The 11,881-nt window shown below is 49.2% G+C and overlaps 1 protein-coding gene across 1 annotated transcript in view; it reads right to left on the bottom strand.

Annotated features, from left to right (window-relative positions):
• Positions 1–10,019: 10,019 nt before the first annotated feature.
• LOC111139147 (PAS domain containing repressor 1) overlaps positions 10,020–11,881 on the bottom strand; it is a 60,171-nt gene continuing 58,309 nt past the window's right edge. Inside the window, exon 16 of the mRNA XM_022491303.1 lies at positions 10,020–10,629. Within this exon, the coding sequence (XP_022347011.1) occupies positions 10,489–10,629 (141 nt within the window). The 3' untranslated portion in view covers positions 10,020–10,488. The remainder of the gene's footprint in view (positions 10,630–11,881) is intronic.

Genomic DNA, 11,881 nt, shown 5'->3' with positions numbered 1-11,881 from the left:
AGAAGGGGTTGAAGCTCTTGGAGTGAGGTGGGGTTATAACACTTTCATAGCTAACAGGCCTTTATTGTGTCTATTCCCTCTTCGTATAATGTTCACCTTACCCACCCCCAACCTTCTCTAACTGGTGACATCCATTGAGAGCTAAGACCAGTAGAAGCCTGTGCTGACATTCCGCCGCAAACCACTGCTTGCTTTCATTAAACGTCTCTATTTCTTTCTTCTTTTCAACATACACCTAATGACTGGCCACCCTATGCCGTGGACTTGGAGAGAGTGGGGAATCAATCTCTGCCCCACTTTGCAATATAGTTCAGGGGTGGGGGCAGAAACTACATTGTTATTTATTCAATATGGGTAAGTCTATTTACTTACTTATTCAACAAAATCATATACGAGAAGTGGAGATGATTTGTGTTGTTATGAGAGTTTCTAACAAGGGAGGCCATTTTAGTTAAAACAATGTACTAAGATTAGGACAAGAAACAAGAGGCATACATATTGGAAAAGACACATTGCAGAAATGTATCATTTGCAAGTTCTATAACTGCCTGCTTAGAATGCTAAAGTGTTATGTAGTGTGGGAAATGATGGTGGGAACTTCGGGGGACGGAAAGCAGTAGATAGATTCTGGTTCAATTTTGGAGGGAGAGCCAACAAGATATGCATGTTGGGTGGATGCAAAGGGTTTGGGAGAAAGAAGTAGTTCAGAGTGACCCCAAGTGCTTTGGTTGTCTAGAATGCCCCCAACTGGGTACAGAATGGGGCAGGCTTCAATGAAAGACATCTATTTTCTCACAGTTCTCGAAGCTACCAATCCCAGATCAAGGTGCTTCAAACGCACTTCTTGGCGACAGCCCCCTTCCTGACTGGCAGATGGCTGCCTTTTCACTGTATCCTCACATAGCCATTCCTCTGTGTGTGCCCAGTGAGAGAGGAATCTCTGATGCTCCTCTTCTTATAAAGACACCAGTCCTATTGGACTAGGTCCCAGCTTCTGACTCCATTTAACCTTAATTACTTCACTAAAAGCCCTCTCTGGAAATAGTCACATTGGTGTTTAGGCTTTCAACACATGAATTTTGAGGGGACATAATTAAGTCCACAACAGTGGTTTAAACAAGAGAAATGTATTTTCTCACAGTTCTGGAAGCTAGAAGTACAAGATCAAGGTGTTGGCAAGATTGTTTTCTTCTGAGGCTGTGAGAGACAATGTTCTCTCCCAGGTTCTTGTGGTTTGCTGAGGTATAGAAGCATCCCCCTAACCTTGCATGTTCAAGTTGCTCCTTTTTGAAAGGATACCAATTTTACTGGGTCAGGGCCCTTCCCTACTCCAGTATGACCTCATCTTGACTAATAACATTTGCAGTGACCCTATTTCCAAATAAGGTTACATTCTGAAGTATTAGAGAGTTAGGATTTCACCATATGAATGTTTGGGGGATACAGTTCAAAGCATATGCCCGATATGTAGCTTAAGGAGTTAGATGAATGAGGGTCTGTTCTACTGAAAGAGGAAAAACTATGAGGCAGGCTTGTGGGGTCTCAAAGGTTTTGTTTGGGACATATTAAAATTTAAATGCCAATAAGGTATTTAAGTTTTGAAGTATAAAGTGGGTAGTTGTTTATGAGCCTGGTTCAGTAAAGGAAGGTGTGTGTGTGTGTGTGTGTGTGTGTGTGAGACTGACTTAAAGCTATGGGACTGGAGGTAAAGAAAAGCCCAAGATTCAAGTTCCGTGCTTTCCAGGGTTTAAAAAGTGAAGAGGAAGAACCAGCATAGGATAGTGAGAAGGAGCAGCCAGTGAGGTAGGAGATGGGGGCAACAGAAGGGACGGTCCAGTAGATCAATACTGCAAACAGCCAAAGTAACAACACTTGGGCAGAGAAGTGCAGAGTGAACTTGACAACATGGAGTTCATCAGCAACCCTGGTAAGAGCTATTTCAGGGGTAGGAACTGAGGCTGGATCTGAGCTATTGATGACGACACTGGGGAGAGACAGGAAGTAGAGACAGTACTTGCAGACAGGCACTTGGAAAGGGAACAGAAAAATGTGTTTGCTGAGGAGGAATGTGGGAGTCGAGGAAGAAGTTTTGTTCAAGACAGGAAATATTACAGCATGTCTGCATGGTGGTGAAACTGGTCAAGTAGAGAGGGGGAATCAGGTGATGTGAGAGAGAGAGGGGCCTGTGGGAGGGGATGGCATTTAGAATGTAGAGAAGGCATTGGCCTAGAAAGAAGAAAGGATACTTCTGCCATTTTAGCTTCAGGAAAGGAGTACAGAGGAAGATGGGCTGCGAGGCTTGGTGGTGGGATGACAAGGGAATTTCCATTCCACATCCTCCTATTTCTAAATCAAACACAAACAAGGCAAGCAGGAGGGAAAGACTTTGAAAGAGCAAGTCACCATTCTGAGAATGGGACCGGCAAACATAAAACATGGAAGGCCTTCTGAGCACAAAGGTGTGCCTGGATGAGGCTGGAGATCATAAATCTATAGTAGTTCTCCCTAGCAGCACAAAGACACTTAAGTGCAGGCACACAGAGGACAAATAGTTGGGTTCATGAAAAGTTGGGGATTTGCCAGCGATTTTGACAAAGCAAAGAAGGAACAGGAGTGACTACATAATGGACGGTGACTCTGAAAGCACTTGGATAGTAGAGAAGTTGGGGATACCAGGGAGCTGACCAAGGGCTGGACCAAAGTCTTGAGAATAGAATTTTGCCAGCATAGGGTCTGGGCTGGAGTAGGTGCTCAGGAAATGTTAGTTGGTTTGGTCACAAAGGAGGCCACCGGAGGGCTGCAATACTGCAACCGTACGCCAGGGGGCAAGAGACGACAAGAGATGTGTCTGACCAAGCCCCACCTAAAGTTTGGGGCCTGTGGCCAGAGCTCCAATGACCCTTCTGACTGCTCTAAGCTTCCCTAAGGCATGGGCGTGAGTGGTGCTGCCTACCAGCTGGAGCCTACTGTTGGTACCACCAGATGACTGGTGGTGTGGTGTGTAAGGCAGGAACAGAAGAAACCATGAGCCCCAAGACACAGATAAGGGAAAACATCTTCACTGGTACCAGTCCTGTGCTCCTGGCCCATGTGTGGGCTCTGTCCAATGCCGCAGCCTTGAGAAACCATAGGAAGAGATTCTGGGTGTTCTCTTGGGCACCCTGAGGTCTGGGAAGCTGGCACCAAGAAGCTCAGCCCATGTCCTAGCTCATCAAACCTACTTCTTGAGGTTGTTACCATGGTATATAGCCTCACAGGCTGTCCCCGACATCAAGGACCTCTAGAGCCAAGTGTCCAGAGCTTGGAGGTGTGTTTGTGCCCAAGCAAAGGCCTGGAAAGGCTCTGGTGGAGAGGAGACAATCCATTGCCCAACAGATCTTCCCTGATATCTGCATGCCCAGACTGTGCTGGGCTCACGAGACCATATAAACCATCTAGCCCTCTGTTTATTCATTCATTCCCATATTCATTCACAGTTTCCCTGCTCCAACTGTGTGTCAGTGGAGGAAACAGACAATTGTGCCTAAGAGGATAGTCTGGGGAAAGGCAGGAGTCAAGGACAATGTCTGACTACTAGCTTGGGTGACTGAGAGGATGCAGGTGCCAGCCCCTGAGAGGGGAGCTGGTGAAGAGCTTGTTTTTGGCTGTGTTGACTTGAGGTGCCTGGGGGACACCCACAGGGAGATGTCCAATGCGCAGTGGGATCTTTCTTTTTCTTCTTTTTTATTACATTCTATTAGCCAGCATATAGTACATCATTAGTTTTTGATGTTGTATTCAACAATTCATCAGTTGCATATAACATCCAGTGCTCATCACATTAATACCCCCGACCAGGTGTGCAGTTGGATCTACAGGACTGGAGGCCGGCAGGGAGAGCAGGAGTGGGCTATTGAGGTTTGGGAGTCATGTATCATTTCCCAGGTGGGGGTCAGAGAGCTGAGCGGGGGGGAAAGTTCAGCCATTAAAGGTGGAAGTGGGTCTGAAGGGGGGCTTGGATGGAACACTGTCCTGAGAATGCTTGTAAGTTGAGCAGAAAGGACCAGAAAAGGGGACCTGAATGGACAAAGAGTGGGGTTGTGAAGGCAGCAAGTATCTGCAGTAGGTCAATCCTCTCAGGGACCAGACACCCCTCTGTGTCTTCATTAGCACTGAGGAAGAGTCAGACAGGCAGGGGCCAGACTGACATTTGTTTGCTCATTCATTCATTTGTTCCTTCACCCAGGAAAGCTCTTGGTTCTAGCCCCGGCTCTGCAGCAGGTCTCATCTTTGCCCTTACGTTCCAGAGAATCACCGCTGGCATAGGGAGGTTGAGTGATCTGCCCAAAGTTTCACAGCAAGAGGGTAGATAGCAGGTAGAATCTTCCATAAAAGTTCAATGTCTTGCTTTCCTCAGCACCACATTCCAGATGGAAACTGCTGGGCTTTGCCCCCAGGCAACTGAGGGGGAAGAATACAGGAGCAGCACTAAAGTCGGTCGCCCCAGCTCCTTTCTGGGTCTCTTGCTGTCACAGACACCCCTCCCTGCGTGCAGTTTGCCTTTCCTAGCAGATCAGGTGCCCCAAGGTTGTGAGTGTAAATCCTCACCTTTGCCAGGTTCTCAGCTGAAGTCACACTCCACCTCAGCTGAACTTTCAGCCCCTCTCCCACCTGCCTTCGCCACAAGCTGGTGGGCTAAAACTCTAAATAGATTACACAAACACTTGAATGCACGATTCTAAATACTGCAATTTGTCTGTCCTGTCTGTTGACCTTTGCCTCTGTGCCTTTGACATGTTTTGATTCTGCAGGGTTGTGGGTTTTGTTTCATCAACAAGGTGACCATGTGGTTAATTACCCTTTGACCCTCAGGGCCAAGGCCTCCATCTGGGCAGGAAACATCCATGGCTCTGGAAGTTTCAGGCCTCTTGGCATTTAGTTGTCACTGTCAATTCCCCCTGCTCTCCTCCCCCTGCCCCCATCTCCCTGCAGGGTTCCGAGTCTCTCCCTAAGGAAGAAGCCTGAGGAAGGGCTACAAGTTTACTGGTTAACATTGAGAAGCTTATGGACATATACACCTGAGCTAAATATTAGGTGAACAGAGGAGGAAGGCTTTGCTGGGGCCCAGGGCTGGGGCAGGAGGGTACTTTTTGGCCCCAGGGACTTCATGGCCCCTCCCAACTGCTGGGAAGTTGCCCAAGAAGAAGGCCTCACCAGCTTGACTTCCCACTCGATGATCCTGCTTCAAGTAGCTGGGTTTTTCTTTATGAAGTTTTCCAGGTGACTGTTAAGGACTCCATTACAAAGATGTTCATTGGAACATTTGTAGACAAAAGGCTCAATCTGTAAGGCATGGTATTCTGGGGGCCTCTAAGACCTGCCCTGATCTCTGCCCACTGTAGCTCAGTCTAGAAGGGGCCACATGCATAGTAGGAGGTGACCAGAGACACAAATATTCTAAGTGAGGCACAAGCAGGGGTGGAGGGGGACATGGAACAGACCAGGGCTTCCCGTCTGAGCTCTGCATCATGGACAAAGGTTGGAAATGCAGAGATGGGAGGGAAGGACATGCGAGGTATACAGAATAGGGACAAATCTACGAGGGCGGAAAGACCACGACTTGTGTCAAACCCAGTGTTTCAGAGAAGCTGGAGGCAGAGTCTGTGAAGGGAGGAGGGATAAGAAGCTGGTAAGGAAGAATGAGACCAGGCCACTCAAGGCTGAGAACTTGTATTTTATTTAATAAGCAGTGAAGAACCATTCAACATTGTCTTGCTTACCCATGAAAACAACACATCTCAATTATTTAATATCCCCTACGAAACAGGTAATTGGGTCCTAGCTATAAAGCAGAGGTTTTTCATTACAATTGTGGTAGCCCATTTTGAGAGCTGGGGATAGGATTCGGTGTGCTCTCTCCTGAGGCTGGAGACAAGTTCTGGTCTCACCCGGGTGAGAGAAGCTGCTGTTCTAAGCTCCCATGCCTGCCTGCCCTCTTGCGCTCTGCACAGTCTTTCTCCCTCACCCTTTCCTTCCCAGTGATTTTGGCCAAACAATGTTCACACCCAGAACGTCCTTTCACTCTCATTCACTACCTTTGCTCTCATTATCTTCAAAATGCTTGGAACACTGGAGATGCTGCAGAGGGTGTCAGCCAGTGATGCACTGTCCATGGACATGGTCTTCTTTATTCATCAAAGGCATTCAGGAACAGGGACATTTATAAATTTCTGATGCCACATAAAATACATGAATATTGAGTTGTTAAGGCTGTGTGTGGAATACTCTATTCTGTCCAGATTTAGTCTTGCTCACTGAGGAAGCTGTGAGGTCCACCCAGGGATGAGTTGATGTGGGGTCATGGGAGTGGTGTCTGGAAGTTCTGACACATATGGTAGCTGGGGCACTTCAGTCACGTCCTTCCAGCCTCCCTGACCGCCACCCCCAACCCAGAGAGAAAAGTGACTCCTGTGCTTTCCCAGACAGGGGAAGCCAATGTGGCTGGATGCTGAAGAGGTAAACAAATCCACACTGAGCCACCATCGAGTCTTGTGGGGTCATGGTAAGGTGACAATGGTCTCAGCCAGGGGCCATCTTCTTTACAGCATTGCTGGTGGCCACCCTCTTTGAATGTTGGGACTGCTGGTGGCTGTGTTGTATGAAGGACAGCCAGGGCCCGGGGCTCCTGGATTTCCTGTGTAAGTAGCTGGGGTGAGGGAGGAAGCCACAGCTGTCCCAGCAGAGGTGCATGGCAAAGCTGGGAAATTTAGCGAACAGACAACCCTTGTATCCCAGCCAGTGAGCAGAGTGTGGGCCATGGTGCTCAGGGACCAAAACAGAATGCCACTGCCTCTTGGAGGCCACCCAGGCAGGAGAGCCAAGCAGCTGAGCCTGGGGTGCTGGGGTGGGTATCCTAAGAGCAAGACCTGCTTTGCCTTTGGAGTCCCCCTTCCAACCCATTCACTGGGATCTGCCTGCCCTTGGGCTGCTGGAGAAATAGCTCTTCTTCCCTGGCTAACTCTCCCATACCCAAGAAGAGCCTGAGAGAGAAGACAAGGTGGCCCAGGTATATCATGCACCATGTGTACAGCCTGTGGGCTGGGAGGGAGGGTGATAGAGCAGTTCCAGGTGTGGCAACTGAAGATTTCTCTGATGAAACTTGGTGTTGTGGGCTGCGAAGTCCCCAGGGCCTCCTGGAGCAGTTTAGTTTAGCACAGACCGCGAGAATAGCCATAACTCTTTCCCATTGAGCTGTGGCCTCAGAAGCTTCTGTCACCACTCTTCTTGACTCAGGTCTTGCCCAAACTTCTGTCCTGCCTAGGCAAGGCTGGTCCAGGCTCCACTCCTCAGTTCATGCCTATTTCTGATTCCGTTGTTGCTAAAAGAACACTAGTCACCCCTCATCCTCATGCTGCCCTGCCCTCCTCCGCCCCGGTCAGCCCTGCCCCCTACAAATCCTGAGAACAAGCAGCTTTCTCCCTGGCTACAATCATCAGGAGACCCTCTGGAGCTGGGGGAATCAGTTCTCATGCCTGGGAAAATGAACCAAAAGGTAAGTGCCAGCCAACCCCAGTTAAAGCCCAGTCCAAGGTCTGGGCCAGGAAAAGCAGGAATGCCTTGGAGCAGGGAGTAGGCCTGGAACTTCCAGAAATCTCTGCCTGGTTCTCACCATGGTTTGCCTTCAGTAATACACAGAACAAACTCACAACTGGCCCATCCTGCAAGTGGGCACTGGTTCTGGGATTTGGGGCCCTTGTGTCACTCTAAAATGGGATGTCCTTCCAGCTATTCCTGTGGGGGATCTCTGAGAAAGAGCAGACCAAGGCCTCTTTCCCCTCTGACCCTGTGACAACCTCATCCCAGGGCTGAGTCAGGAGTTAAGCCGTTGACTGAGGCACAGCCCAAGGTGACCAGAGACCTTCCCAGTTCAGGGTCCTTGTCTGAATCCAGGGAGTGGTGAAGCCTGAATCAACTGGGCCCATTCAGACATGTCCTGGTCCAGCAAGGAACACTCTAGACATTGCATTCAAACAATAATCATGACCAAATGCCTCCAGCCTCATCAGCGTTTATGGTGCATTTCCTAAAACCTCTTCCAGCTCTACCATTCCATTTATCCTTACCTGCTCTGAGAGCTGGGCAGGAAAAGCATCATCTCATTCTCCCTCCTTTTTTTTGGATGGAGAAACTGAGACTCAGAGAGCTTAAGTAGCTTGTCCAAGGCAGAACAGGGCCTCAGCTGCATCCTGATGGGAGTGTGTAGTTCTTAGGGCCTGCTTGACCATATAAAGGGAGAAAGGAGGCAGGAGCAAATCATTTTCATATTGGGAACAGCAGGCCCAGCCATGGGAACCATTGTTACTCCACAGTAAACCTCTGAGCCTCCCCCATGGTCAGAACACTACCAGCTGACTGTGTAGACTGAAGGAGCCTACCGAGCCACATGCTACCCCCTACCCGCACACGGACCACAAGGCAGCTTCAGGACCTCTGAGCCTGGGCTTCTGTGCACACCCTTTCCTCACGCTGACAAGTGCAGCATGGTTTGTGCACATGCAGTCCTCCCTGTACAGTCCGGCAGGAGGGGAAGGTGATCCCCTGACCAAGAGAGGCAGCTACCAGTGCAGGAGGCCACAGAGTCCCTGCCAACACCCCCAGAATGCCCTTCACTTCAAACTCTGCTCATCCACAATCAAGGTGGTTATCAAGGGTGTCCCTGACTTCTCCGTTGCCATCTCTACAGGGCAGCCCGAGAGAACTGGTTCTTGGAAATTTTCTACCTCTGCCGAACACAATGGGCCAAGGAGTGACTGCAGCAGGTGAGCCTTCAGCTGCTCCTTCCCAATGGCTACAAAGGGACATGCCAAGAAGCAAATAGCCCCTGTGTTTTGGTCAGCCCAGACTGCCATAACAAAATACCATAGATGGGGGGCTTCAACAACAGACCTTTAGTTTTCACAGTTCTGGAGGATGGAAGTCCAAAAAGAAGGCTCCAGAGAGGTAGGTTTTATTCTGATACCTCTTCTCTCAGCTTGTAAGTAGCCACCATCTTGTTCTGGGCTGACATGACCTCTTCTTTGTGCACACAAGGTGAGAGAGGGAGCAGGCTCTTTGTGTCTCTTCTTATAGGGGCATTAATTCCACTGTGGGAGGCCCACCCTTATGACCTCATCTGAAGCTGAGCACTTGCCAAGGGCCCTACCTTCAAATATGATCACATTGTTGGGTAGGGTTTCCATACATGAATTGGAGAGGGACACATTCACTCTAGACCACCCTGGTAGAGATCAGATTTCCTGAAGAATGCCGAAATCTTCCTGTGGGTGTGAGGCCTCATGTGCCCCCTTTAACTTGTCCCTAGAGACTGGGAGCTTCCTTTCACTTATTCAAAATAAGTAAGTAAAAAGTAAGTAAGTAAGTAATAAGTAAGTAATAAGATAATGATTCATTATCTTAAGACAGACATTAAAGGCTCGGGATGACTTCTGATAAGGTTATTCAAGTGCTTCCTGCTCCCCTCCTCTTTGCCCCTGTGCAGACAGTTGGAAAGATGCTCTACTTGGTATCTAGCCAGAGAACAAATCACTTTCCCTCCAGGGAGCACCCCCCTGCAGGAAAAGCTACAGGCAGGAGAGAAGGAACATGCATGCAGTGCATCCAGGCTCACCTCAGGGGTGACACATGAGGCAGAGCATGGTCTCCACAGAGTGGGTAGCCTAGTCTAGGCCCACTGGTTTGGGCCCAGTAAGCTTGTGGCTGCCCTCAGCATCAATAAAAGAGCCAGCAAGCTTCAGCCACACAGATGGCCTGGGCACACGGCTACTCAGGGTGGCAGAAGCCATCGGTCTCTGCAAATGCGGCAGGGAGCAGAGGTGCCCATGAGGGGCTCAAGTCCCGGAAATGAGCCCTTTACTCAGGACCCCAGTACCAGTCAACTAGGTCAGTACCATTTCTAGGTTCCAAAAGACCAATCATAAGTTCACAGAGAGTTGCAAAGAAAGATATTTATTAAGCACTGGAGCTGTGATTATTTTAGTACAAAGCACCTGTGTTCATCTGATTTCAGCTTCCCACCATTGGAATGCTGTTACCTGTGATTTCCCCAACATGACTGTGGCTTAAGACAAAACAGCTTCTTACTAGATTATAAAGCATGCTGGAAAACGTTTCTCGGCAGAAAACAAAAACAAAAACAAAAAACGGTATTCGAACTTGAGTAGACTCTGCAGTCTGCTCGCCCATGGTAGAACAGGTGTGTGCAAGGCCAGGCAGGAAGGTGAGGGACAGCAGTCTCCTGCTGGGGCCTGGCTGCTGTCACACATCAGCACAGGCTGCCTCTGCAATATACCTTCCAAGAAATGGGTTGTGCTCAACAATCCCAAACAGAACTTATCAGGAAAGAAAAGAAAATATCCACCCCCCCTCCCCAACCCCTATTCCAGGGGACTCTGTGAGCCTTGGAGGTCCCCTGGCCATGCAGGCCTCATTGGCCTGTCTGTCCCTCTTCTCTCAAGGTTTGGTATGAAAGTACTGCTGGTGCTGGTTTTCGTCCGAGCTAGACCGCTCAGCAGACATAAAAAAGCTGATATGGCCTGGTGAGTATTCTTCAGGGTCCTGGAAAGCCTCGGGATTTGCCTGAGGAGCTGACACCTGCCAAGAAAAAGGTGGACGAGGTGAAACTTTCCCCCTAGTCCAAGTCAGCAAGCTGCTGAGAAGTAGGTCTTTGGAACACAGACGTACAAGGCGCTGGCAGAAGGTGCAGATGGGGGCAATGGGGTTCCTCTCCACTTTTGTCTTCCAACAACATCTTGTCTTAAAGACCAGCAAGAGTTGCCCTGGTCTCCCCCAAAGTTTTCTTCATGCCTAAGACTACGAGGTTCTGTGTCTGGCCCTCCCTAGCTGGGCTTCTCTGCCAGCCATGGCTAGCCAAAGGCTTGGAAGCTCTCTCCCTGGCCCTACCCTTGGACCCTGCTATTACTCTGCTCAACCTAAATAACTTCCATGCTGAGCCTGAATGCCAGCTAAGGTTGTTGGGAGAATGCAGTAATACCAGCGTGGGTTGTTGTTACCTTTCCCATCACATTTAATTCTCCCAACAACCTTCCAGGCATCCTCCCTTTTCCACTTCCTTGGGATAGCTGCTCTGCTCCTAAGGGCCCATCCAGATGGTAGTGCCCTGAGAGCAGACATGATGAAGGGTTTCACCAGAGTCTGCCTTGGGAACTGAACCACAGGGTCCACTGAGCATCTATGTGCTCTTTTCATGTGAGCAGTGCCTCCTATGGGTCAACTTTCTGGAGGATTGGCAGCCCAGCTGGTCAAGGTGTATATGTGAAAATAACCACACATTTAGCCATTTAAAATTCCAAACTCACTCATTCTGTCTTAACTTACTGGATTCTTTTTACCTTGTTGCTGTCATTAGTTTTTTTTTTTTTAAAGATTTTATTTATTTATTTGACAGACAGAGACCAGAAGTGGGCAGAGAGGCAGGCAGGGAGAGAGAGAGAGAGGGAAGCAGGCTCCTGCGAGCAGAGAGCCTGATGCCCTGATGCGGGGCTCGATCCCAGGGCCCTGAGATCAGGACCTGAGCCGAAGGCAGAGGCTTTAACCCACTGAGCCACCCAGGCGCCCCCTGGCATTAGTTTTAAAAAATCAGAGGTTAGGCTCCATTAAGATTTCTGAAGGCAGAATCAAAACACCCTTTATAAGTACTGTTAGTCAGATTGAGCGTGTTTGGTCCCAAGGGGCCTGCTGAGAGTCTTTCTCGGACCAAACCCAGTAAATGACTTCCATCTGGATCAGCTGCCAACACTGCCCTGGAAATATGACCATAGCAGATGGTCCCTTAGGTGGGGGTCTTTCCTGGCAAGTATGGAGCTCCCTGTGGATAAACACCAAG

The sequence above is a fragment of the Enhydra lutris genome, unplaced genomic scaffold, assembly GCF_002288905.1.
Source record: "Enhydra lutris kenyoni isolate GAN:26980312 unplaced genomic scaffold, ASM228890v2 scaffoldscaffold96, whole genome shotgun sequence".
NCBI lineage: Eukaryota > Metazoa > Chordata > Mammalia > Carnivora > Mustelidae > Enhydra > Enhydra lutris.
The sequence above is the reverse complement of the archived record's forward strand: the minus strand, read 5'-3'. Positions and strand labels throughout refer to the sequence as shown.